Source organism: Panthera pardus, unplaced genomic scaffold, assembly GCF_024362965.1.
Source record: "Panthera pardus isolate Hobbes unplaced genomic scaffold, ASM2436296v1 HiC_scaffold_17, whole genome shotgun sequence".
NCBI lineage: Eukaryota > Metazoa > Chordata > Mammalia > Carnivora > Felidae > Panthera > Panthera pardus.
Window position 1 is genome coordinate 121155098 of NW_026526732.1, and position 27735 is coordinate 121182832.

Here is a 27735-nt window from a genome sequence, read left to right on the forward strand (position 1 = left end):
ACTCTCTTCTCTCTTACCAGCACTTTGTAGCTCTTAAGGCTCATAAAACATGTTTTCCTTCCATCATGTATGTGGACATATGTAAGTGTGTAAGAAAACTCCTGGAGGACAAGGACAACTCATTTTTCTTTCTCTCTCCAAGCCTTGAGCTTTGTGCGTTTCATTCCTTCACTCAGGAAACACCGAGTTCACACAACAGACGGACCTGTAACCGAGACAGGTGCGCTAGGCATTCAAAAAGTTCACTGAACTGAACACCACTAGTGTCAGATATCCTACGCCAGTAGCTCTCCGTTAACATACAAGCCCCACGTTTTAAATTCCCCAGATTGTGTACTAATCCGAAAAAAAAGCTCTGAAGTTTATCCTTTAAAATGTATTGACTAAGTAAGCGCCGCTCCCTCGGCCCTGTTAATTCCCTTAACGTGCACACCACACTCTGGGGGACTTCGGCCAGAAAAATGACCAGGGCAGCCTGGTGGTGCGGGGACTTTTCAAGGGATTCTGAAGGGCGCCAGGGTCATTAATTTCTTTGTAAGGACACCAGAACACTGAATATGCAAATCGTGGCAGCCCGGCAGGCAACCAAGATCCCGGAGCGCCCGCCGCCTCCACCCTACTGAGCTGGTCCGGGGCAAGTCACTCTCGCGGTGCCTGGGACCGTGCCCCGCCCCCGGCCCCGCCCCGCCCCCGCCCCCTGGCCCCGCCCCGCCTCGGCGCGCGTCCGGAGCCCGGCAGCCCGGCAGCCCGGCAGGAAAGGGCGGGCCGAGGCCGCCGCCCACGCTCGCTCCTGCCGTCTGACACGGGCCGGCGCCGCGCGAGGGGCGGCATGAGCGCGCGCCCGGGCCGGTGACCGCCGTGGCGATGGAGTGCGGCTTCGTCGCGGGCGGGAGGCCGAAGCGCCCTACGGGCCGCCGGCGGCTTCTGCTCTTCCTGCCCTCCGGCCTCTGCGGAAGCCCGGGCGGCCGCGGCGTCCCGGCGCGCCACTGCCTGTCCGCGCTGCCGGGGGCTTTGGGGGCGCTGCGGCCCCGCGCCCCGGCGGCCCGTGGCGGAGCGTCATGTGCCTCCCCGCTGCTCCTCCTCCTGCTCGTGCCCTCCCCGCGCCTGGCCGCCGCCGCCTCCCCGCGCCGGCCCCTCGCGGAGCGGGAGCGCTCGCGCCCGGGGCCCTCCGTGCCCCCTGCCGGTCGCGGCGGCGCTGGGAGGTGCCTGCGGGGCCTCGCCCCGGGCGTCGCCTCGGCCGCGGGCCTCCTCCACCTGTGCCGCGGCCGGGTGGCCCCCGTCGCTTCCTCCAGGAGAGGTGAGGGCCGCGCGGCCGCGGGATGCGGGGGCAGCTCTGGCTTTAACCTCCCGAGCTGGGTCAGGGCGGGAGGCTCGGCCACCCGCAGGTCGGGTCTGCCGAGGTCGCCGGGCTCCTCTGGGGCGTGGGGACGAAGGTCTGTGTGGTGCCCTGCCCTGGTGACCCGCGGTCGCCTGGCCTTGGCCAGCCGGGAAGAGCCGAATGACGCGGAGTCCCGGGCACCAGGTGTGTGGCGCGCTGTTGGCTCGGGCTGCGGGGAGGACCGCGCGCTGGGCGGGGAGCAGGTGCTCCGGGATGCGGGGAGCCGCCGCGTGGGCGCCGCTGACTCGTGCGTCCTGTGGCGCCTGGGGTTTGGGCGGCTGCGGGGGTCTGCGAGCTTATTACCATTTTATTTCCGACTCTCATGGATTTTTTTTTTTTTTTAGATTTATTTATTTTTAAGAGAGACAGTGGGCGGGGGAGGGGCAGGGAGCGAGGGAGACAGAGAATCGGACGCAGGCTCCAGGCTCTGAGCTGTCAGCACAGAGCCCGACTCCCAAGGAACTCACAAACGGTGAGATCTGACCTGAGCCACCCAGGCGCCCCCCCACGTGTCCCCCCCTACTCTAACGGGTTTATTAACTCCTTAACCACTAGTTGCCTGTTCTGTGTGTCGCACTTTTCTGGGTCCTTGGGCTGTATCAATTGACAAAATCTCGGATCTTCACTCTAGCAGAGGAGATGATACGGCTTGATAGCTTTAACTTACACATACACATGTAATTTACATATACGTACGTAAATACTGTAGGGGAAAAAAAACAGAGGTGGTAAGGGTTAGAAGTGAGGGGGGCCTCCGGCTATGGATTTAAATGGGGTTATCAGAATAGGTTTCATTCAGAAGGTGGCATTTGATTAAATTCTGGAAGGTGAGGGCAGTCACTGCCCTGCATAAAGATTAGGGAAGTCCAAAAACAGGCTCAGTTTACTAGACAGCAAATGGTTGCTTACTAGATCCATCATTTGTGGTCATCTTTATTAATTAGCAGAGGGCAAAACTATCACTTTGGGTGGGCTATACGTATGAGTCGGTAGCCGTCAGTAACTACACTGATGGGTATTTATTTATTTATTTATTTATTTATTACGTTTTTCTCAGTAGAAATGCCCTGTGAATGTTGACCGTGTCTAAAATTTGAGAATGCCTGTGGCTGGGGGAGAAACTGATTGGGAGAGGAAGAAAGTGAAGGGAGGAAGCTTTATGTATAAAGAGTGGAGAAAGAGTAGTGAACTCTGTCAGTGTCCTGCAGTAATTCTGAGTTAGAGATGGCTTTGGTCTTTATTTCAGTGCTTTTGCTCCTTTCTTTCTTTCTTTCTTTTTTTCTTTCTTTCTTTTTTTTTTTTTTTTTTTTTTTGACAGGCTGGTAACTTGTGATTTATTTTCATTTCATAATTCAAGATGCTGGGGCAAAGGGGAAGAGCCTTTTCTCATCAGTTTTCTGACAGTGTGTCAAGAAGGAGGTCCTATTGGGTTAGTCCCAAAGGATCTCATTCTTCACAGTGAGAACGGATGCCTAACTATGGGGAAACAGACAGCACACACTTAAGGAGTGTGTGTGCCCGTTAACTAGCAGCATACGTTTTGGTCCTTTGCCTCCAGCCTCATGCTGTGTTCAGTACCAGAGCTACTGAGACTTAAGGATGTTACGAATAGGAAGTTTGTGCTTGGCTTCCTCCTCTGTTCAAGGCCAACTTTGGGCTGCTTTTGTATGCATTTTTAATATCCTTTTGATAGCCTGATGGTCCCTCCAAAGGAGAATTCCACATGACGCTTTAGCATAGCTCCCTTTACTTGCTTCCTGGTTATTGGTAGGAGTTCCCAGTTCTTGGGCCTCACTGTGTTGTCACCATAAAGGAGAAAAAATGAGTCAGAGGTATTCCACATGCCAGAATATTGGTCGTCCTCAGGCTCTGCCCTTTGACAGAAGGCAGGACATGCAGCTTCTGTCAGCAGAGGTTGGCCTGCCAAGTGACAAGTGGCCAGTCCTTTTCTCCACTTTTCAGATGGCAGTACATATTTTGCGACTGAAATAAATTCCAGTTGTTTTTGGACGAGAAAAAAAAATCTGCGGTATCGAAGTTTGGAATTAGCTCTTGCTTCGAAAGTAGTTGTGATAGTTTATTTTGTGTGTGTGTGTGTGTGTGTGTGAGAGAGAGAGAGAGAGAGAGGTTTTAAATCACACAAGTGATTATTTTTGTTGGTTAAACAAGAAATTTGATACTAGAAAACTCCATCACTCTTCACAAGCCACCTCTAGACTCCAGTGTTTTCAACTCGCGACCCATGGGACAGTTCAGCACAGTTGAAAGATGGGTGGGGTAACCTCTAGAGAGCCCCATAAGAGATTCGGTCATTCATTTGTCCACCCCCACTGTTTCTCGAGCTAGGTCTGTTCTGTGTCAGGCAGACATTCGGGGTCTCTTCTTACGGAGGCCACTTTTATCTCAGGACTGGACATAAAGGATGAAGAAAGACCAGATTTAACTCAGCAACTTAATGTAAAATAGAAAGATCATTGGTGAAGAGGCGAAAGGAGTTGATTTCAAATTTTCTTTCTAGACAGTCTCATAATCCAAATCATAGAGTTCCCTTAAAAAATTTCTGGCGGTACCTGGGTGGCTCAGTCGGTTAAAGCATCCAACTCTTAATTTCCATTCAGGTTATGATCTCATGGTTCAGGAGATCGAGCCCCACGTCGGGCTCTGTGCTGACAGTGCAGAGCCTGCTTGGGATTCTTTCTCTCCCTCTCTCTCTGCCCCTCCCCTGCTCACACTCTCTGTCTGTCTCAAATAAATAAACATTAAAAGAAAAAAATTATTTCTGGCCTGCAGCATGCCAGGCCTTCTGCTGGATGCTAACAACGCGAACGTGACTAAGACTGGCTGCTCTTGGGATGTTTGGACCAATGGATGATACAGATGTGGGAATAATACAGGGAGGGCTGTGATCGAGCTGTCTGAACTGGGCTGAGAACACAGATAAGGAGCAATCAAGGCTGCCTGCCCCCTGCCCTGGGTGGAACTTGCAGACAGAACCATACGGAGGAGTGTAATGCTCTGCCCGGAACTTAGTATGTGCTTAGCAGATTGTAAAATTAAATGAAAAAGTGTAAAAAGGTTTCGTAAAATTTACCAGTTGAAAAAGGGGGGCAGAGCAGACTTAAGGTTGGAGTACCAAGGTTATGTAAGTGCAGGAAACGGAATAGCTTCAGTGGCTGGAAAGAAAGCTGAAAGGGCAAGTGTGGGCTAAATTAGGACAGGCTCTGTATTTGTATGCTTTGCCAACGCCTTTTTTTTTCTTTAAGTTTATTTATTTTGAGAGAGAGAAAAAAATATGAGTGGGGGAGGGGCAGAGAGAGAGGGGAATACAGCAGGCCCTGTGCTGACAGCAAAGAGCCCAATGCTCATGGGGCTCACACTCATGAACCATGAGATCATGACCTGGGCCGAAGTCGGACACTTAACCAACTGCGCCATCCGGTTGCCCCTTGCCAAGGACCTTATACTGTAGGCTAACAGTTCTCTGAAAGCAAGGGCCTTTTTTTTTGTTGTTTAACCCTTAAACTCACACATACATATGATAGCTGTTGCATTTTGTATTTCATCAGTCTGCAAACCGCGCTTGGTACAAAATGATTATTGGATTTCTTGTACCTGATACCGACTGAGCCTCTTTCCAAGGTGGGAACCACTGCTGTAGCTTACAGACAAGCATCAGATCTGTAGGGTCCTGTCCACGCCACACTTTTGCTTACGTGCAGTTTCCTTTAAAATGTTTGGAGGTGAAGGACTGACTATAGGAGCTGAACTATCTTTCTAGTCACCTAGGGATCTTGCTGAGAAAACCTTTGAACTCTGAGTTAGTAGTGACTGTTCTTTCTTCTACCACCCTTCTCCAAACCTGGCATCGTAGAAAAGTAAGGACAAATATGAGGCAATATTTTCATACAGCTATGTTTATTACATTTAAATGAAAGTGTTTTTTTTTTTTAACTTTTTTAACATTTATTTATTTTTAAGAGACAGAGAGAGACAGAGCATGAGCAGGGGAGGGGTAGAAAGAGAGGGAGACACAGAATCTGAAGCAGGCTCCAGGCTCCAAACTATCAGCACAGAGCCCGACACGGGGCTCGAACTCCAACCGTGAGATCATGACCTGAGCCGAAGTCGGACGCTCAACCGACTGAGTCACCCAGGCGCCCCGAAAGGTTTTTTTTTTTTATATTGTTCATCTCTTTTTTTTTTCTTTTGCTGTCAAAGTGCCTTTTATAGTATTGTAATAGTAAGGAGCTATTATGTTTAAATGTCCTTTTTGACAGAATTACTCATTGGCATTGCAATTGTTACATATTTTTTAAAACTATTTTTATGGTTCATGAAATACAAAAGCCAGGGAACCTCGAAACAAGTTTACAAAATGGGTTGGATCTGTGGCTAAATGCACAGAAATTCATAGAAAAGATAATATACAAATTGTTAGGACACCTCTCTCTAAAGATAGGCTTTTACAGAGACATCACAAAGAATGAAAACTATAGACCAATACCTCTTATGGATAAAGACACAAAAATCCTCAGCAAAATACGCAGCAAATCAAATCCAGCACTATGTAAGAAAGGAGTATACATCATGACAAAAGGGGATTCTTTCCCAGGAACGGCAGGTTCATTTAAGATCTGAAAATCAATTCACGTACTGCACCGTATTAAAAAAATAAAGAAGAGAAACCACATGATCATCTCAAAAGACAAAGAATTTGACAACATTCAGCACCTCTTCAGATAGAAAGGGGAAAGGCATCTGTGAAAAACCCACAGCTAACATCATACTTAATAGTGAAAGACGAATACTTTCCCACCAAAGGTCAGGAGCAAATCACCATCCATCCAACATTGTACTAGAAGTTCTGACCCGGTCAAGACAAAAGGCATCCAGATAAGAAGTAAAACTATCACTCTTCATAGATGACATAATCTTGTACATAGAAAACTCTAAGGAATTTGCTAAAAAACCATTAGAGCTAATTAACCAGTTCAGCAAGATTGCAGGATACAAGATCGAAATGAAAAATGTAAAAAAAAAAAACAACAAAAAACAAAAATCAGTTGCATTACTCTACACTAGAATGAGCAATCTGAAAAAAATCTAAAAAACAATACCCTTTATAATAGCATCAAAAAGAATAAAATACTTAGGGATAAATTTAATATAAAAACCCACAAAACTTATATTCCACATGGTTGAAAATCTGTGTTTAACTTCTGACTTCCTGAAACTTTAACTGGTATTAGCTTGGCCAGAAGCTTTACCTAATAGACAGTTGTGTATAATATAATATTTTGTCTATGACATGTGTTCTATTCCATATACTTATAATAGTGTAAGCTAGAGAAAAGAAAATGTTATTAAGGAAATCATAAAGATGGGGAAATACATTTACAGTACTGTACTATAAAAAATCTGTGTATAAGCGGACCCATGTGGTTAAAACCTGTGTTCAACTGCCAGCTCTTCTGTGAAACCTACATAACATTATTAAAAAGTTAAAGACATGGGGCGCCTGGGTGGCTCAGTTGGTTAAGCATCTGACTTTGGCTTAGGTCATGATCTCACAGTGCGTGGGTCCGAGCCCTGCTTTGGGCTCTATGCTGACAACTCAAAGCCTAGAGCCTGCTTCAGATTCTATGTCTCCCTCTCTCTGCCCCTCTCCCACTCGCACTCTGTCTCTCAAAAATAAATAAACAGTAAAACCAAAAAAAAAAAAAGAAATGGAAAGACATCCTATGTTCATGGATTGAATTTGTACTCCCCCAATTAATATACAGATTTAAAACAATCTCTCTCAAAGTTTCACGTGTCTTCTTTGCAGAAATTGGTAAACTGATCCTAAAATTCATATGGAAATACAAGGGACTCAGAATAGCCAAAGCAATCTGGAAAAAGAACAAAACTAGACGACTCTTCCCTGATATAAAAACTTATACTACAGAGCTACAAGTAGTCAAGAAAATGTGGCATTGGTATAAGGACAAATATAAATCAGTGATATATAATGGAGAACCCAGAGATAAAGCCGTTATATTTTCAGCCAATTGATTTTTGACAAATTCCAAGATAATGCTGAAACAACTGGACATCCACACTCAAAAGAAGTTGAACCCTCATCTCACACCACGTAAAAGTTAAATGGATCAAAGACCTAAATATGAGAGCTGAAATTATAAAACTTTTAGGAAAAAAATACAGGTGTAAATTTTTGTGTCCTGGAATTAGCTAGTGGTTTCTGAGATATGACACCAGAAACACAAGGAACAAAAAATAAATAAATTGGATTTCATTAAAATAAAAACCTATTGTGCTTCAAAAGTCACCGTCGATAAAGTGAAAGCCAGCCCACAGAATGGGAGAGAATATTTCCAAATCATATAAATGATAAGGAACTTTTATCTAAAATGTATAAAGAGCTCTTAACAACCGACTCAATAATAAAAAGATAACCCAATTTTTTTTTAAATGGACATAGAGATTTCTCCAAGGAAGATATACAAATGGCCATTAAGCACATGAAAAGATGCTCAACATCAGGCATCAGGGAAGTGCAAATGAAAACTACAATGGACTATCCCTATGTTTATTGCAGCATTAGTTACAACAGCCGAATTACGGAAGCAGCCCAAGGGTCCATCGGCTGATGAATGGATAGAGAAGATGTGGTATAGATATACATTGGAATATTATTTAGTCATATAAAGGATAAAATCTTGCCATTTGCAAAGACATGGATAGAGCTAGAGAGTACAATGCGAAGCGAAATAAGTCCTATGATTTCACTCATATTTGGAATTTAAGAAACAAACAGAGGGGAAAAAAGGTGAGAGAGAGATAAGCCAAGAAACAGACTCTTAATCGTAGAGAACAAATAAGTAAATACCATAGTTGAAGAGACATCTAAAAAAAAAAATAATAATAAAATTGCAATGGGATACCACTTTATACCCCCTAGGATGATTATAATAATAATAAAAAAAAAACAATTTCAAGTATTGAGGATGTAGAGAAATTGTATCTGTCAGACACTGCTATTGGGAATGAAAAATGGCATAGCCACTTTGGAAAATAGCCTGTCATAACCTCATAAGGTTAAACAGTCACTATATGATGTAACAGTTTGAATCCTGGATATATACCCACGAGAATTGAAAACTGGTTCACACAAAATCTCATACACTAATGTTCACAGCAGCATCATTCCTAATAGCCAGGAAGTGGAAACAACTCAAACGTCCTTCAACTGATGAGTAGATAAGAAAAAAATTGGTATATTCCTGAAACACAATGTGATTCAGCAATAAAAAGGTATAAAAAGTGCACGTGATTACAAGGTGGGTGAACCTTGAAAACCTCACCTAAGTGAAGGAAACCAGTCACAAATACCACATCCCTTATGATCTCTTCCTATGAAATGCCCAGAGTAGGCAAATGCGTAGAGACAGAAAGTAGATAAGGGGTTGCATGGGGGTCAGGGAGTAGGGAGATTGGGGCGTGATAGCTAAAGGATATAGGGTTTCTTTTTCGGATGATGGAAATGTTCTAGAGTTAACTGTGGAGAAGGTTGCAGAACTCTATAATTATAGTAAAAATCGCATTGAACACTTGAAATGGGTGAATTGCATAGTATGTGAATTACATCTCAATAAAGCTGTTTAAAAAAAAGAGGGGTGCCTGGCTGGCTCATTCAGAAGAGTGCGCGACTCTTGATCTTGGGGTTGTGGGTTTGAGCCCCACTTTAGGTGTAAAGATTACTTTTAAAAAATAAACGTACAAAAAACCAGGTAGGCTTTTGAGGTATGCCATGTTCTTTCCTGGCTTTCCTTTACCACCAGGTCCTGTTTTGAGCTTTATTGTCCTGTCCTTTCTAGAACTAAGCCTGTCTGCTGGAAGCCTGCAGCTGGAACACAGGAGAGATGTGGAGCACAAAAGAAGGGAGTTCGCCTCTTGTGGGAACAGGAAGCTCTACTTCGACACCCATGCCTTAGTGTGTTTACTCGAAGAAAATGGTAGGTAATCCTTTTGTGCCAAGCTCAATGCCACAGGAAAAAAAACGCTGTAAAATATGACTTCTCATGATCTTATCTAATTTCTCATATTATTCTTTGACTTGTAAGTCTACAGGTAATCTTTTGCTCACTCTGTGTTTTTTAAGTTCGTATTTTTTGCTTAAGGACATTTTCGCTTCCTTGGTACAGTTGAGACTTTTCCCACCCATTTTCTCTCTGTCCGAGAGAAGTGTATTTTAAAAAAATTATTTTAATGTTTATTTATTTTTGAGAGAGAGAGAGAGAGAGAGACAGTGTGAGCAGGGGAGGGACAGAGAGAAAAGAAAGGGAGACCCAGAATCGGAAGCAGGCTCCAGGCTCTGAGCTGTCAGCACAGAGCCCGACACAGGGCTCAAACTCACAAACTGCGAGATCGTGACCTGAGCCGAAGTCGGACGCTTAACTGACCGAGCCACCCAGGCACCCCAAGAAGTGTATTTTTTATGACATCATTCTAGAAGGACAGCGTTCTAGATAAAAATTTAGACACAAGTTAGCAAAAGTCAGGAATGGTTCCTGTGACAGCTGTCTGTAGCGTAGAAGGGGTAGCTTTATTACTATGCATGATGTGTGCTTTGAAAACTTTCATGAAATTAAAATTTTCCTGAGCAGCAGTTGCTAATAATTCTAACTTGTGGCATTTTTAAATAGTCTAATATTTTCCCTTATTGCTGTTCATTAACATGAAAGGTAGCTCTAACATATACGACATTTACTGAAAGTGCCTTCAGTACATAGGTAACATTCTCTTTTACTTGTGTTTTATTATTATTTTTTAAATGTTTATTTTTGAGAGAGAGGGAGAGTGTAAGTGGAGGAGGGTCAGAGAGAGAGTGGGGACAGAGGATCTGAAGCGGGCTCCAGGCCCTGTGCTGACAGCTGTGAGCCCGACGTGGGGTTCGAACTCACAAACCATGAGATCGTGACCTGGGCCGCAGTCTGACACTTAACTAACTGAGCCACACAGGCGCCCCACGTTCTCTTTTTGTCTCATCTAGACGGACACACCAATTCTCATTCTCTGTACTGTGACCCTTTACTACACCGTGTGGCTGTTTCTCCGGGCTACCCTGTGCTTCACTTGCCCAGGACACGCGATGGTGTGAGTTCTGCCGTGCTTGGGCAGGGGAGTTAGAAGTTCTGGGTTCAAGCTCTGCCCGGGGCCCCGCTGCACAGCCAGGCAGCTCTGTCATTCTTCCCAGTTTCCATCTCTTCATCTCATCGGTAGCGTCAGCGCAATAAGAATTCCGAAGATCCTTTTGAGAATTAAAGGAAATACCGTGTACTTGAACGCACTTTGGAGAAACGGTCAAGCACTGTATCGTAATTTTCACCACTTTGCTTCTCAGAGTTGAAACGTTAGGCCTTTCTTTCACCAAAGTGTCTTTCAGCTCAGAATTTGAAAAAGAAGAGCATAAGTGAGAAGAGGGGCATAAGAATTGTCTTGATAAGCAGAAGTCTTCCTACTTTTTCTTTTTTTGGATGGACCTCGTGTTCTTGCATTGAAAGTAACCCAACGTAAAAAGACACATTCAAGATAATGGGGAGGTTTCGCTCCACGCAGGTGTGTGGGGTTGGTGAGGAAGCGTCACAAATTTTGCTAAGTGGCAGGGTAGCTGCAGTGGCCTCGAGATGGCCTCAGAGCTACGTCCCGCTAACAGGTGTGGTTTACTTCCCCTCCCCCCGCATACAAGTCGATTTAGTTAGTTTTGATAAATAAAAATTGTTCATGTTTAAAGTGTCTTATTCCGATGGATGTACTTCTGCTTTTCTTGTTTTCAAACCTTGACCCCTGAGTGTTTGCATCTCTCAAGACCGGTGTTGGGAGGAACCCACTGCAGTGTAGGGCGCGAGGCCTCTTAGAGGAGCGATATGGGTCCGCCATGCCGTAGGGTGAGGCCCAGAAGGACCCGTCCAGGAACACCCCACCCTCTGTCCTCTTCTCCGAGGCTGTGTCTCCTGCTTGAGAGAAGTTCCGTCCGTCTTGCAGCTTCACTGACCCTGATCGTGTATTGGTCTGTCCTTCTCACAAAACATTGATTTGTACCTGGTAACCCGGCAGGTTTTTAGGCCTAACTTCTGCTTTTTCTTATCCCTTTCTCCTCCCACAGCTGGCTATAAACTACAAGGTTGTGGAGTTGATCATCAGCATAAGTTCTCCTCCGGTTTCTCTTTCTCTTTTACTCATCGCTGCCAAACTAATTATATTTAACTAGGAACCTGTCATAAAGTTTCAAAACTTGCGAGACGCATTTTCATTTTCAAAAAATGGGGAAGGCAGAAAAGAAACAACAAAAAAACTGTCTTGAATCCCAATACCCCAGAGCTAAACAGCATTAACATTTTGGTGGGTAACCTTTTAGATGATTTTTCTAAATGTGCATGACCCACGTGTTGAAAATTTAAGGATTTCGAGTAAAGTGAAGGGAGTAGGTCTTTGGAGGTCCTTTTTTGTTTCTTTCAAGACTTTGCCTTTGGTTTTTAAAAATTTTACTCCCATGCTTCGTCTGATCCAAATTGTTATCAGTTATAACTTTATTCAAAGTGCCTTTAATTACAATAATCAGTAGATTCTTCCGTAGTTCTTATGGCTAGAAGTGTTTAATGGAAAAAAAATTACTTTCCAGGGACTTGGTTTTAAGCATTTTTATTAGGATTTCCAATGTGAAATGTAAATTACCGTCTACAGTTATTGGAAACAGTAACACTGCTGAGTTGGATGTTTATATAATTTAATTCAGTATCATTTACTGAGTAGCACCTGGCCCCCTCTCCACAAGTAACCCAAGAGACTTGTAGAGGAAACATAAAAGAATGATTTTGTCTTTTTAACATCAAATAAATTAACAGCTGAATCACTAGTTATCTTTATATGGTCGGTGATTTGACGGATTTATGCAGGTTATAAAACAGTTGAACTTTCCTACTTAAGTAAATTATTCTTTACTAACATGTACATTTTAAAATTTGGGAAGACATGTCATTGTAGAAAATGTAGACCACACAGAGAAAAAGAAAAATTACCTAGGGTCTTTGTTAAATTACAAAAGCAGTAAACTGCATCTGTAGTTTTGAGTCTTGCTTTCCTTCCCTTGACCCCACACTTCAGGCTTCCTCTTTGTCATGAGACATTCTCTGGAAACATGATTTTTGACAGCTGGGTGGGATGTTAGAGGACACCAGCCCAACCCTTTATCTTACTTGGGGAAATAGACTCCGCTGTGTCATGCTTGTCCAGAGTGACAGACACATCACAGCCCGGACTCTGGTCTCCTCACCTCCTGCCACACTGGGCTTTCTGAATTCACTTTCTCCCTTTCTTTGCATTGTCTCCCTTTCTGTGAAGGGTTTTTTTCTGGGTTTTGTTTTGTTTTGTTTTCTGACAAACGGAGTCTCCAGAGTGTGTCTGTCTCTGTGTGTTCGCTTAGGGTTTACCACCCAGCAAGCAGAAATCACTGTCTCTGCGTTGGTCAAGATCACCGATGCCAATATGGACATCGTCTACAAGGATATGGTCACCAAGATGCAGCAGGTTAGTTGGGGCACTGTAGCAAATTTCAAGTCTGAAGCTGGGATGTTATTTGTGATACATATTTTTGGATGATATTCTATTGAAAAGCATATGGTACTTTTTTTTTAATTTCTTTTTTTAATGTTTACTATTTTGAGAAAGAGAGAGCACGAGCAGGGGAAGGGCAGAGAGAGAGGGAGACATGGAATCGGAAGCAGGCTCCAGGCTCTGAGGGGTCAGCACAGAGCCTGGAACGGGGCTCGAACTCACGAACCGTGAGATGGTGACCCGAGCCGAAGTCAGTCACCCAACCGACTGAGCCACCCAGGCACCTCTGAAAAGCATATGGTACTTTTAACCAGTAGTTGAGAGGCGAATGATTCCAGTGGCATAAAAGATATCTATTTGAAGCTCTTCTGTCCACTGTTGTAGAATCGTGCTGGAAAACTCACTATGCTTGAAAACAGACTGTTGCAGTCCACCAACCACACGCAACAAATGGCGATCTGGCCAGCACTGTGGCGGCGTGTTCGTGAGCCGCTGGCCCTCAGACTGCCACCCTTCTAACCGTGGCACGCTTGATGATGATACTGCACTTGGTCTTTACCGTTTTCCTTTCCTCGTTAATAGAGAGCATGGCCTCGCTGCGCTGCTTTTCTCACGTCCGCGTTCCTCTGGTTTCTCGCAAAGATGATACCAGGTAGGAGGCGGACGTCCTAGGCCCGCCCAGGTTATTGATGTGTTTTGTTTCTCTCTTCCTAGGAGATCACTGTTCAGCAAATCATGTCTCAGATTGCTAATGTGAAAAAAGATATGGTTATTTTGGAGAAGAGTGAATTTTCAGCCCTCAGAGCAGAAAATGAGGTAACACTGAAGAGCCCCTCATCCTTACAAAATAGCATCGAGGCGTTGAGACCCAACACGCAGAGACAAAGTGCACGATAGACGTGTCTTCGCCAGGTGCCCGCTACCAGTCAGGTCGAGAAGTAGAATGTTACTGGGACCCCAGAAATCTCAGAAATCTGCTGACCCCCACCCTGCTAGGAAACCACTAGCCTGGCCTGTGGCACCGTTGGCCAGTTTCGCCTTTTCCAGAACCTCATCCGGGGGAAGCATGCAGTGTGGCTTGCAGCAGCGGATTTTGCTCTTGTCCGCTGTCTGTAGGGTCATGTGAATGTGCCACATTATTTTCCTGTGACGTACAGGAGATTGACCCCTGAACAACGTGGGTTGGAACTGAAGAGGTCCACTTACACAGTTCAGTGAATGTGTATCCTCTTCCTTAGGATTTTCTTTACAGCATTTCCTGTTCTGGGGCACCTGGGGGGCTCAGTCTGTTCAACTTCCGACTTCAGCTCAGGTCGTGATCTCACGGCTTGTGAGCGTGAGCCCCATGTCGGGCTCTGTGCTGACGGCTCAGAGCCTGGAGCCTGCTTCCGATTCTGTGTCTCCCTCTCTCTCTGCCCCTCCCCCTGCTCACACCGTTTCTCTCTCTCTCTCTCTCTTTCTCTCTTTCTCTCTCTCTCAAAAATAAACGTTAAAAGATTTTTAATAACATTACCTTTTCAGTGGCTTACTTTATTGTAAGAAGATAGTATATAATACATATAACGTGCAAAATATGTGTCATGTTATTGGTGAGGCTTCCAGTGAACAGTAGGCTATTAGTTAAGTTTTGGGGGAGTCAGAAGTTATATGCAGATTTTTAACTGTGTGCGGGTCAGCACCCCTAACGCCTGCGTTGTTCAAGGGTCAAGTGCATATTAAAATTGTTTCCAAATTTGGGTTCTCTTGACCAAGTGGTGCTATAAAGAATCCCGTGGTTTGTAAAGTGCGGCCCGTGCTGTGTTTGCATCCTTCCTTTTGTTTTCAGTCCTCGGTAGAGTTCCGTAGAGGAAGTCCATTTATTACCGGTTCATCCTAGTCTTGTAAGAAGCCTTCTAGCAAAAGATTCCTTCTTTTGCTAGAAATGGTAAAGTTTGAAACTCTCACACTTGTCCTTGAAATCAGCTTGTTTGAAGGCAGAATTCGTTCAAAGTTGAAGGAGGTATTAAAGAAAGCAGGGCCTCTGGAGGCAAACATGTATGTTGAAAACAATTGCATTATTGATTTTATGTGTCTTTCGAAATGAATTAAAACTGATCTCAAGATAGGCACACGCGTGGTCTTACCCTCCTGGCATATGACAGATTTCTGCTGCGGGGGCTGTGCAGGTCACATTTCATTCTGAATGCGGCGAGGTTCGTGTTCAATGAGAAAAGAATCAGGAAAACTCATGCACAAATACGTTGTCCTGATGTGTGTTTATTACCAGGTTTTGTGTATTTTTTTTCTAACCTTCTAAACGTAGCCTTGACTTTTTTTTTTTTTGATGTGTTTTTAGAAAATAAACCTCGAACTACATCGGTTAAAGCAACAAGTCATGGTAAGATCCTCACTCCTGCTTGCTTGTTTGCACTTACATAAACGTAGTAACAAATATAATGTCAGAAGCCCTTTGATTCTCTGTTAATTATTTGTGTGATATGTCTCAGAAGTACACATTAGAAGATTTAGCTGAGAACATAGTCACGGAATAAGTTAGTGATGTCTGTAACCAAATTCGTTAAGAAAATTGTGTTCTAGGATGAATCGGATGAATTAAGTCATTTTTAGGTTAAAAAATTCTTAGGTAGCCACTTGGAACCTCTAGATTCTCTTAGAAGAGACTGGCCTTGGAGAATGACCTGTGGTTTTAAATGCTTACTGTGCCAGCTGTTTGATTTTTTTCTTCTTTAAGTGGAAAGGACATGGATGTTAAGGAAGAAAAGGTTCTGGTGAGTGTCAGAAAGAAGGCTTTATGTAAACCAGAATTTAGTATTTTCCTTCTTTGAGCCCAACTCTGCTTTCCAGAGTGGTCCGGGGAATGACTTTTGCCACAAATTCTGTAAAGAGATTACCCTGGGAATCTTGAGGTTGAAGGCGACAATAACCCTCCCTGGACTGACTTGAGCGTAAAAGGGGATTGTTTGTGTATGCGACTGGGGACTCCAAGACAGGGCTGAGTGCAGCCATGGCTTGGCCAGGGACGGGCCTCGTGTCTCCGTATCTCTGAGATCCCCTGGCCCCACCCCGTGCTCAGGAGAGAACCCGCAGGGTCACCATTGTAGGCTTCGCACCCCAAGGTTCCCCTTTCTCACTGTGGACTTCTTTCTTTCTTTCTTTGCCCTCCTCCTAGGATGAAGTGGTCAAGGTCCGGACAGATACCAAACTAGAGTTCAATCTAGAAAAGAGCAGAGTGAAGGAACTGGTATGTCCTTTCTTTAAAAACCGAGTGCGAATTCATTTCTCCGGAGGATAGCGTACTTGGTCAGGTCTGAGTTTATTTACAGCTCAGCAGTGCTGGCACACACTTACCCAGGTATTGTTGGTAGGCAGTTTTTGCTTTAATTCTGTTTTTGGCTTAGAGCTTAAATTTGATGCTTTCCAAAATGGCATTAAAATGCAAATTTTGGAGGGATGCCTGGCTAGCTCAGTCCGTAGAGCCTGTGACTCTTGATCTCAGGGACACGAGTCCAGGCCCCACATTGTGTGTAGAGATTACTCAAAATCTTTAAAAAATCTTTAAAAAAAACCTTTTTTTAATTAAAATCTTGGTCAAATCAAGTTTGAATCTTATTTCAGAGAGACTAAATTATGTGTTACTTAGACGTTACCAAAGAAACCAAACTCAATCTCACTCTGTTTAATCTGACTTAAACCTCCACAGGTCCTGATTTCTCAAAAGTTAAGTTCATGACCTGTCTTGAATATTAAATTATTAATATCAAATTCTACACTGAAATTCAGGATTAAAAAAATATTTCCATGTAAGCTTTTTTAAGTTTATTTATTTTTGAGAGAGACAGAGAGGGAGATGCAGACTCCAAAGCATAGTCTTTTTTTTTTAATAAAGACATCTTAATGACTTTATTGCATTGTTTTGAAATGCAAATTTTAAATGATTCTTTAAGTTACGTTAAATTGAAACTTTTAATTAGGAAAAGTAGTTGTATACATTTGTTACAAAAAAGATTCTAGAGTAAGTAAGCCGACTGGTACTCATACAGCAATGTGTGGGATCACATACGGGGACCCAAGAAAACTGGAAATACAGTTCTGCTGCCCTTGCTTTTTTCAAACACGATGCAGATAAGTACTTTTTCCCCCCTCAGAACTTTCACAGTAATACTTTTTGAAAAGTTTATTATATTGTTATAATCGACATATACGGCATTATATTCATTTCAGGCATACAAGATAATGATTTCATATTTGTATACATTGCAAAACCATCACCACTGTGAATCTAGTTACCATCTCTCACCATATGTTGTTACAAAATTTTTTTCTTGCAATGAGAACTTTTACGATCTGTTCTCTTAAAGGCTTTGAAATATACAATATAGTACAATTACCTGTAGTCACCATGCCTTACGTTACATCCCAGGACTTACAGTGTTTACGACTGTAAGTCTGTACCTTTTGACCCATTTCACCCACCCTGCAGCTCCCACCTGTGGCAGCCACTAACCTGGTCTCTGTGTCTGTTAGCTCAGGTTTTGAGGGGTTTCTTTTTGGTTTGGGGGCAGTTTTTTAGATTCCACATGTAAGAGAGATCATACAGTATTTGTCTTTCTCTTATTTAATCACCCGAGGTCTATCCGTGTTGTCCCCAATGGCAGGATTTCCTTCTTTTTATGGCTGAGTAATATTTCATACACACACATATACACACACACACACACACACACACACACCACATTTTCTTTTTTTTTTTTGACATTTATTTTTGAGAGAGAGAGATTGCACAAGTGGGGGAGGAGCAGAGAGAAAAAGAGGAAGACAGAATCTGAAGCAGGCTCCAGGCTCCAAGCTGTCAACACAGAGCCTGACGTGGGGCTTGAACCCGCGAACTGTGAGATTATGACCTGAGCCAAAGTCAGATGTTCAACCAACTGAGCCACCCAGGCGCCCCATATACACCACATTTTCTTCATTCACCCATCAGCGGACACTTACCTCTTCCACGTCTCAGTGATTGTACATAATGCTTCAGTGAATATGTTCTAATAAAGATACATGTTGAGTTGCCTCTAGCGATTTTTAAGCCATCCATCTTCTTCAGGCTTTATTTCAATTTGATAGCAGTAGTTAGATAGCGGCTTTATTCTTAGGATAATGAGAAATAGGGAGTGCAAAGCATTTTTCACAAACGGAACTGGATACACCTGTAGAAACTGAGTATGCACATTTGTCCATTGACTTCGTGTTTTTCACAGTTTGTAACCAAAATGTGCTGCGATGATAAATGAAGCCAGTACTAAAATGCAAATAGGTACTTAACTTTATTTTAGAACTGTGTCTGGATTTCAAGAGTTGAGCTGAGCCTTGTTGTCCAAAATAATTATTAGGCCCATGTCACCTGTCTTTCTTGTCTTAAAAAACACGTCTCAACCATGAAGATTAAATCACTTCGTACCGCTAAAATAGTTGACAATCATTAGCATACAATTAGTCTCTAGAAGAAGAGAAACTCTTTTAATTACATTTGTCCCTATGGGTTATGTACCTAGCAGAAAATCTGAATGCACTTGATTTAGCCCATAGCTAACCAGGTGGGGAAGAAATACATCTAGGAGATGGGAAGGTATGGGATTGATAAACATGGGCTAAAGCCAGTGAATTTATGTGATTTATTAGCCCAGCTGAGAAGTGGTTCTCAGTAATCCTTAACTTAGAAGACTCTGAAATGCAGGACAACCATATATACTGTTTCGCAGCTGGCGTGGATTCAGTGTGCATTGGGGAAGATGAGTTATTTGACCCTCCCTTTCCTCGTTTAATAAAGTTATCATTCTGGGGCGCCTGGCTGACTCAGTAGAGCATGCGACCCTTAATCTCAAGGTCATGAGTTTAAGCCCCACATTGAGCGTGGAGCCTACTTAAAAAATAATAGTAATAAAATTAAATAAAGTTATAATGCTGATTCAAAGATATAACTGGTGGCACATCCAGCCAGTTTCAAAAGCAGTACAGCCTATAAACTGCTTTGGGGTGCAGGAAGATGGAATCCCATAGAAGTTATTCTAAAATCCATGGCCATGTCAAGATTTAGGCTTTTCTGTTTCGTCAAGACTGACTTAGGGAAGACTGGAGCCCAAGGTTTGCAGAAAGATCCAGTCCACCCTGCCCTCTTGTGGTGATTTGATGCATAGCTCTTTCCTTTTCTGAAACCTTGACCTACAAAGAGGTGATGAGCAGTCTTTGGTCCTAGGCTATTCCTTGATTTGGGGTTTTGGGTTTTGTTGGTTTTTTGGGTTTTTTTTTGTCTTCTTTTTCTTTTCTTTCTTTCTTTCTTTTTTTTTTTTTTTCATTTCTGGGCATCACTGTTTTTATACTCTATCCCCCTGTTATTGCCAGGGGAACATTTTATAGCTAGAACGTTTCTAGATACTAGAGCATTGATTTTCTCTCCTATAACAATGTTAATTTAGTGACGAATTAAAAGCTAATTTTTCACTTAAATTATAGGTTTTCATTAACTCAGTTAAATCCTAATGCCCATTGCTAAGGTGGTATATCTGAATTTGGTCTCAATGACAACAAAATTGCACTAAATCTTTGCATAAGCATTAATAGCCAAAGGCAAGATACCATTTTGATTCTGGGTAGTGCTAGCCTGTTCCTTTATTAACACTGGATTGTGACAACACCCAAGTGGGTTGTTGTTGTGTAATTAAAACCAACATGTGATGGTTCGTGCATTTCTTGTATCGATGTACTTAAATTGTATCTTTAGGCAACATGTGCGTCACAGAATAATATTCTTTGAAACTGTTTTTCCCCCAACTTTATAAAATTCCTATCTTTGTCTAAGCCTCAGCTAGTGACCAATTTTGTAATTGTGAAGGGATAACTCCCAAACTACATCCTTCCCCACTTGTTTCAACCCTCTCACAACCAGAAAGCATCTGACTCAGCAGCCATGCAGATTGGTCCCCTAGTGGGAGGGGCCTAATGACATCACAGCGAAGAGAGCACAGGAGCAGGGGAGAGAGGTAGGGGGTGAAATGGTGATGAAAGGAATCCAGGTACTGGAGCAGTGAGTGGCTAGAAATCAGAAAGTTGAGCAAACGCATCTAAAGGAGAGGGGCTAGCAGCAGAGGTGATCTCTAGTGTTCTGTGTTCTTGGAAGTACGGAGAATGCAGAAGGAGGAAAGGGAGAGAGGAATAAATCAGAATCTGACCTGGGTTACATGTTTGTTTCAGTATTCGTTGAATGAAAGGAAGCTGCTGGAAATGAGGACAGAAATGGTGGCATTGGTAAGACATGAGACTGACTTTCCTTGATGGTTGTGTCCATCTTTGCCTCATCCCACGCATGGTTACTGTCATTCGTGATGTGTCATAGGGAGGATGCACGCAGGCTCAGCGTCCTAGGGGTTTTCTTTTCAGTACACACGAAATCACCACCTGAACCGCTTCTAAGTGAACAGTTCGATGGCATTAGGTACATTCGCATCATGACACAACCATCACTGCCGTCCATCTGCAGAACTCTTGACCACCTATAGAACTGAAACCACCTGCTACACGCTGAGTCGCCATTCCCTTCTCCCCTGTTCTACTCTCTGTCTCTATGGGTTTGACTACTCTGGGGACCTCATGGAAGTGGAGCCATACGGTGTTTGTCCTTTTGTGACTGGCTGGCTTATTTCACTCAGCACAGCGCCCTTAAGTTCATCCGTGTTGTAGCACGTGTCAGAATTGCCCTCCTTTGTAAGGCTGAATAATATCCCATTATATGGACGTGCCACGTTTGGATTATCCTGTCAGTGGACACTTGGGTTGCTGCCGTCTTTTGGCCATTGTGAATAATGCCGCTATGAACCGTGGTTGGACACGTACCTGTTGGAGTCCCTGCTTTCAGTTTTTGGGGTACGCACCCAGAAGTGTGGAGTATCTTGGGGATTTTTTTTTTTTTTGCACTTAATAGAATGTTTGATTATCTTAATGAAAGTTTAAATCTCAGTGACTGAAGAATAAGGAATGGAGATTTTTTATTTTTTATTTTGTTTTTGAACTTAGGGCATGCATTACTTTTTTTCCCTCCTGTGTTACTCGGGACCTCTGAAACTCACAAGACACTTCCATCAGAGAATAGAATATTCCTCCAGAATATTTTCTACTCATCCAGGCATTTATTTCCTTACTCATCCCCTGAATTGTTAGCCATAAGGAACTACAAGTGATCCTTGAACAATAGGGAGATTAGGGACCCTCCCATGCATCAGAACTCTGCATGTAACTTGTGACTCCCTGAGCACTTCACCACCAATAGCCTCCTGTTGACCGGAAGCCTTCCCAGTAACATCGGTAGTCAGTACGTATTCTGTATGTTGTATGTATTGTATACTGTATTCTTACAATAAAGTAACAGAAATATTAAAGGCCCTGATCCGTGCACATAGTGTGAGGACAGAAGAACAGAGACCAAAGCCCAGGTCTCCTCAATCTTACCCCAGCTTTCTCTCCGACTGTACCCTGCTGGGGAGGGTCCCTAGGAGGGAGCCATGGGGACAGAGGTATCCCAGCTGGTTTAACGCTGTTTTAAACTCTCTCTGTTTTAAAAGCATGCCCAGCAAGATCGGGCTGTCACCCAGACCGACAGGAAGATAGACACTGAGGTCGCTGGCCTCAAAACCATGCTGGAGTCGCACAAGCTTGATAACATTAAATATTTAGCAGGTAAGCTATTTTGTGTCGAAGTCGTTCAGAACAGCTGAAAATACATAAAATTTAGAAAATAAGTCAAAGATGTGCACTTTGTTGATTCTAACACATTTTTTTCACATTGTAACGTCTCTGAAATTAGAAGGCACCTTACAATTTCTAATAGATGGATCATCATACCGTAATTGGCCTTTTTTCCCCTTAGTCGTGTAGCGACGTGCTTTACGATGGTCAGAATCTTTAATTTTGTAAGTTACTCTCATCGAACAGTCGTTACTTACTTGAAAACTTTTTTAGTGGAATTCAAGATAGAACATTTTATGGATGGAGTAAAAGGCTTTTGAACTGTGATCTCTCTGCTTCAGTTGGTCCCACTCCCTGTGAGGAGTTATTTTGGTTTTGTAATTTTTGAGCCCGAAGAGGAAATGAAGACTCACATGTGAATATAATTAGCCATCCGTTGCAACTCCTATTTAACGTTTTGGATTAATCAGTATTTTCACGTTTCTAAAGCATTTAGAAGTGGAATTTTGTTCATGAAGTTAGTTTAAAGGGTGTGTCCCTGTAATATACATGTATTTTGTGACCACAGAATTTCTGTGATTCTCAGCTTTCATTAAAAAGTTTTGTTGAATATTGGGTAATTTGTACTTTGAAGATGATGATTTGAAGGAGTGGAGGGGTTTTTTCTGTTTTTTGTTTAACGTTTTTACATTTATTTTTGAGAGCGTGCAAGGAGGGGAGAGGCAGAGAAAGGGGCGGGGGGCACAGAGCAGCCAAAGCAGGGTCCACACTGACAGGAGCGATCCCAATGTGGGGCTCAAACTCACGAACCATGAGATCCTGACCCGAGCCAAAGGCAGACGCTCAAGCGCCTGAGCCACCCTGGTGCCCCAAGTAGTGGAGTGTTGTCGTGGGCAGGTGTCTCGTGGAATGTGGCACATTAGCAGACGATCTGAGTTTCTTGCGTTTGTTCATTGTTCTGCTTGGTGGGTAGGTGGATAAACAGCTGTGTTTTCTTAATGAAAAGTTGTTCCTTAAGTAACTGTTAACTAATACTATGCTCGATTTTTTTTTTTTTTTTCTTACAGGGTCTGTATTTACGTGCCTAACAGTAGCTCTGGGATTTTATCGCCTGTGGATGTAATAAAGTGTCTGTTTAAAGAAATCCTTATCGTTCTGCCTTAAGAAAACCAGACTGCTGTCCTTCCCCGCCCCCTCCCCCATTTCCAGATTTTAATCCTGGTTTCGATTTAACATGTATTATTTATTTTATGCAGATTATGGACATATGACCAAGGAAAGGAGTCAAGAATTTCATAATTGTTCCTTTCGTCTTTTCTGTCTAGTTGGCTTTGTAACGCTGAGCGGTGGTGGACAAAGCGTGGGAGACCCCGCTCAGCTGGACCAGTGAACTTGGTCTAACCTGTGGGACATATCAACAGTAAATATTTGCATAATTCTCCACAATTTTAATCTTTTGTCAGAGGACGTGGGGGTCTCGGCGTCTTCACTAAGTGCTGAAGAATCACCGAAACTGAACCAAAAGCACCAAATCCTCTTTACCTGAGGACCCGGTCCTTTCCATCAGCCAGTCCCCACATTAGGGTAACTGTGTTTCAGGCCCAGTTGTTTGGGGTGTTAATGATTCCCCTCTCCTGTCCACCCAAAGCAGATTTTTTTCCTCTTCATTTCCATTGTCTTTGTTACTGTCGTGGTTATTTTTTACGTGCCTTCCAGCTAGAAAATCTTGTTGCCTAACGAAGTTTTGTAACGGTACTGGGGACTCTCTTTTACCTCCCAGAGTGCTAGGTTTCTCTCCCACCCTCTCACTTAAGTCTCCATGATGTGAGAACCGTAAGGTAACTCCCATTTGTGGCATTGCCTACCTAGAAAACGCGCTAATTCTCGGCATGGAAGTCTAGTTTGTGCAACACGGTCTCCTTCCTTCTGGTCTTCATCTGCTTTGCATGCAAAAGAACCACTTAGTTTTCCTTCTGCAGCAGTATCTAGATCTTTAGATAGCGGATGCACTTTTTACACAAGTCTTTCTTTAATGAATATGCTTGGAAATTAGAGAACCGTCATGCCGGCTCATCGTCCAAACCTGGGTCTATTCCTTTGGTTGTTCAAGACTTTCTTATGCCTGCCTTACCTCTGGTTTTTAAAACAAATAAATGCCTAGATACCGACAGGGTCCTTTTAGAGAAGCACGTTCTCATGTTATTTGAATGACTGATGTGGGAGAGGAGAAGCATTTTTAAAACGAGGACACGGAGGCCACGTTTTCCATCTTTCTCCACACACACGTGTGCACGCGACCTGGTACGGTGGAGAAGACAAGTGTCGCTCAAACGGGTGAAATAAATCACCCACCGTCACTGTTGGCATACAAATTACCTTTGTCCTTTGGATGTCATTTCGAAACTTCCGGAAGTGTAAGTCATTGTCTTTTTTCAAAACATAGGTTTAGCACAGAGATTCTGAACTCCAAATAGACATGAAAATCAAGTACTTTGGCATTGGTGGTATCAGTTTCAAAGTGAATGTAATGTAATCGTTTTCAACTTGATCCAGAATTCTCTCAACTGCTCCATAAACTACTGTGGCAGTACGTGCTTCCCCTTTCAGGGACGGAGCCCCAGAAAATACTGCACATTTAGCAATTGCCTTAATTATTAAAGATTTAAGTAAATGACATCCCATTAAGACCATGTTTGCCACTGCTTAATGTAGATACAACTTTCGTTAATAAGAGCTTGGAGAGAGGGCCTGGAGCGCAGACACTCCTCCAAAATTAAAAGAATCCCCAAGAGGCACAAGCACTGTAGGCAATTACGTTTCAGAGCAAACAGTAACTCGTGTAGGTTAAAAACAAGTGAGGTGACCTTACTTCCCGGTAAAACATGTCTTTAAGTGACATTCAGTGGGGTGACACTCTTTCATCTGCCAGAAAGTACTCCAGGTGACATCCCCACTGTTTTGCAGTCGTGCGCTGCGTCAGGCCCTGGACGTGGGGCCTTGGATTTTGCTCTGCCGTCGTTTGCAGCACAGGACAGCCTCCCCATCCCCACAACCTTGGGAGCAACGAACTCGCCTTTGGGTGGCTCAGGTTGCGTGCGTCCGTGGAGGTTACAAGGGTCCGGGACCGTGTTCTCTTTGTTTGGTCAGAGGTCTTCTATGGGAAAAGCACATGGGCCAGAAATACGAGCATGCCCTCCCCGCTGCTGGCTGGCCCAGGCTTCTGAGCAGCGTGACCATTCCCTGAACTAGCCTGGCTCAGAGGGATTCAGATCACTTGGGGATTTAGGCCTTCGCCTAATTTCTAATCTCAGGAAGGGGGAGGATGCCCGGCCCAACTCGCAGGGAGCCCGTGTCTGGGCCCTGGGGAGTTAACCAGAGCTGAGAGCTGCCAACACGCCCCTGTGGGTACAGGTGCCTGAGCTACGCGTGCCCAAGGCAGGGCATCGAACGGACAGGCTCCGTCTCCTTCGAGGCTGCCTCTGCATTCCTGCCTCCTCCTCCCGCCTGCCCTGGTTTTGTTTTGTTTTTTTTAAAGAACCTAAACTCCAAATCGACTCCTTTCCTGCTCCATTAGTAAGCAAAACCTGCCTGTCTCTACGGTTCTTTCCAGGAAACAGCAGTTTGGTCTCGGGGCCGTTCTTACCCCTTCGGCCGGTTTTCCAGCTTCGTCTCTAACAGAACCAAATCCGAATGTATTCATTTTTTCCCTCAAGTACGCCAAGGACCTCAGTTGAGAAGTCAAGTTCGAGAAGAAAGGCTTGACTCAAACCAGACATCTCGCTGGAATTTGTCTCGGGAACACTCTAAAAATAAACACCCTGAGCCACAGCGAACATGTCCCTGCCTGGGTTGGCCCCGGCTCAGCTCGTGCCCTTCCCTTTGTAGCTGCCCTTAGTGACAGGAGCCTTGCTTCTGTGTCTCAGCCTCCTCCGCATCCCTGCCTCTGCCTGTGCATTAACCATGTCAGCACCGGCCCAGCATTTCTCTTCCACCCCACCATGCTCCGTCGAATCTGTCGCCGTCCTTTGCGAACGAATCTAGAACTCCCGTCTAGGAAACTTCGGCCTTAACGTACGTGTATCAGATTTGCAGCTTTTCTGACACTAAAGCAAGAACGTGTAAAGCGGAAGCTATTCCTTCTGTATTCTCTGTTTGAGAATGTCGAGCCTTTTGTTCTATTTTGAAAATACCTGTCCTGCTGAAGATTTACACTCCCGTTCCTTTGATTGTAACCCAAATCATTTATTAACCTTTTCGTTACTTAAGCAAACGTTCAATTCCATTTTATTGTAGAGTGGGTATAATATCTTTATTATCTAAAGTAGAATATGTAATTGTTTCTGTGTGACTACTTTTCATTCAGATTTTTCAATGAATGGAGAAAAACTAGACCAACCTGTGCACTGTATTTTAACTGTTACTCCCTCCAATTGTATAGGGTAACGTTGGTGTATTATAAGAAAATCTAATACCCCCAAAATTGGGTTTGTATAGACAACCTGGCAAGTGCTTATTTGATTTACAAAATAAATTTTTTTATTATTCAAAAGAATTCGCATGCTTGTGTAAAACCCTTTGCTTGTTTGAGGGGAAATGAGGTTTTCAAGCTCAAGTTTTAGAAGTATGAGTGTTAGGAATCCAAATCAGGCTAGCCTGAGCAAGAAGGAATCTGCCCCTTTAGCTCACATGATCAAAGCTCAGGAGGGGCGAGACTCCAATGCCATCAGACCTCCTCTCTGCACCTCTTACCTCCCCTTTCTCTCCAGGTGGGCAAAACTCTCTCAGACCAGCTTCCTGGTGAAGAACCGGAAAGGCCCAGCACACGCCCCGAGGCTTGGTGATTGGAGAGCTCATTCCACTGGGACAAAGCCTGGAAGAACGTATCCAAAGCCAGCGGCCAAGGTGGCAGCCGAGCAGGAGGGTGCAGGGAGGGGTGCTGTGGTTCCTTGGGGCAGCTCCTTCCCTGGAGACCCGCTGGGCAAGTGTCCCAGCTCTGGAAGAGGGAGCTCTTCGCGAGTCACTGTGCAGGCGACCTTCAGTGTAACCGCGTGTGCATGCGAGGAAAGCGGACACCTTGGGAAAGCGGACAAGTGAAATAGCTGATAAATTAACGTTAGGTACCTTTCATGGTCTCCAACCAGAAATCTACCAACGGTAGAGAGTCAAATAAACTGGACTTGAGGATGAGCCTTAAAGTTGCTAAAAAGCCTCCGATGATTTGCAGACTCAGCCTCCGTGTTTACAAAGCGGGTGGGGGGCGTCCATCCACCTGGTCCTGCTCTCACATCCACGCGGTGCGGCAAAACGAAAGCCTTGGCCTTGCCTCCGGCCTTTGACGTCCTCCAAAATAAGAACGTTGCCTCGAAGGATGGCATTTTCCAGAAACAGCTTTCTTTCTGGAATCGAAGACTCCGCCTTTCCCCAGCCGAGCTCTGCCACGCATCGTACAGCCAGTGGCGTCTACCTTAATTCCGCAGCTTTCACGCGAGGGTCACAGACTGTGGGAAGCTGGGGAGATTTCGTGGGGGCCACCGCCACCCACAAGGATGTGGGCATCTGCACCTTAACGTCAACAGCCTTGGGTCGCCTCTTACATGTTACAAGTACGCGCACAACTATTTCTAGGCCAGCACTCTCAGGAGGAAGGAGTTGAGGCTGGGTTGGTTTTTTTTTAATGTTTATTCATTTTTGAGAGACAGAGAGAAAGACAGCATGAGTGGGGAAGGGGCAGAGAGGGAGGGAGACACAGAATCCGAAGCAGGCTCCAGGCTCCGAGCTGTCAGCACAGAGCCCGACGCGGAGCTCAAACTCACCACAAGATCATGACCTGACCGGAAGTCAGACGCCCAACCGACTGAGCCACCCAGGCGCCCGGAGGCGTGGGTATTTTATAAGGTCCTAATTTATATTTTTCTCTCCGTTTCATCCTCCCCCGTCCCCTATCAGTTCATGATTTGGAAGCTTAAGATCGGCCCAGGGAGCTGCACTCCCAGTTGTAGCTCGGGCACTTAACT

At 44.1% G+C, this 27735-nt stretch overlaps 1 protein-coding gene across 6 annotated transcripts; it reads left to right on the forward strand.

The window, feature by feature from the left end:
* Positions 1–713: 713 nt before the first annotated feature.
* On the forward strand, positions 714–27422 carry MCUR1 (mitochondrial calcium uniporter regulator 1). Of its 6 annotated transcripts, none has more exons than XM_019420080.2 (9): positions 717–1297; positions 9256–9393; positions 12861–12964; positions 13706–13807; positions 15327–15368; positions 16161–16232; positions 20234–20287; positions 21598–21712; positions 26488–27422. In XM_019420080.2, the coding sequence occupies exons 1-9, from the start codon at positions 865–867 to the stop codon at positions 26520–26522; spliced, it is 1095 nt and encodes a 364-aa protein (XP_019275625.2). In that variant the 5' UTR covers positions 717–864; the 3' UTR covers positions 26523–27422. The 6 variants fall into 6 exon arrangements, with proteins under 6 accessions (XP_019275627.2, XP_019275626.2, XP_019275628.2 ...); XM_019420078.2 differs by lacking the exon at positions 26488–27422 and adding an exon at positions 23047–26273; XM_019420079.2 differs by lacking the exon at positions 26488–27422 and adding an exon at positions 22789–26273 and having other exon boundaries at positions 719–1297.
* The last annotated feature ends 313 nt before the right edge of the window (positions 27423–27735 follow it).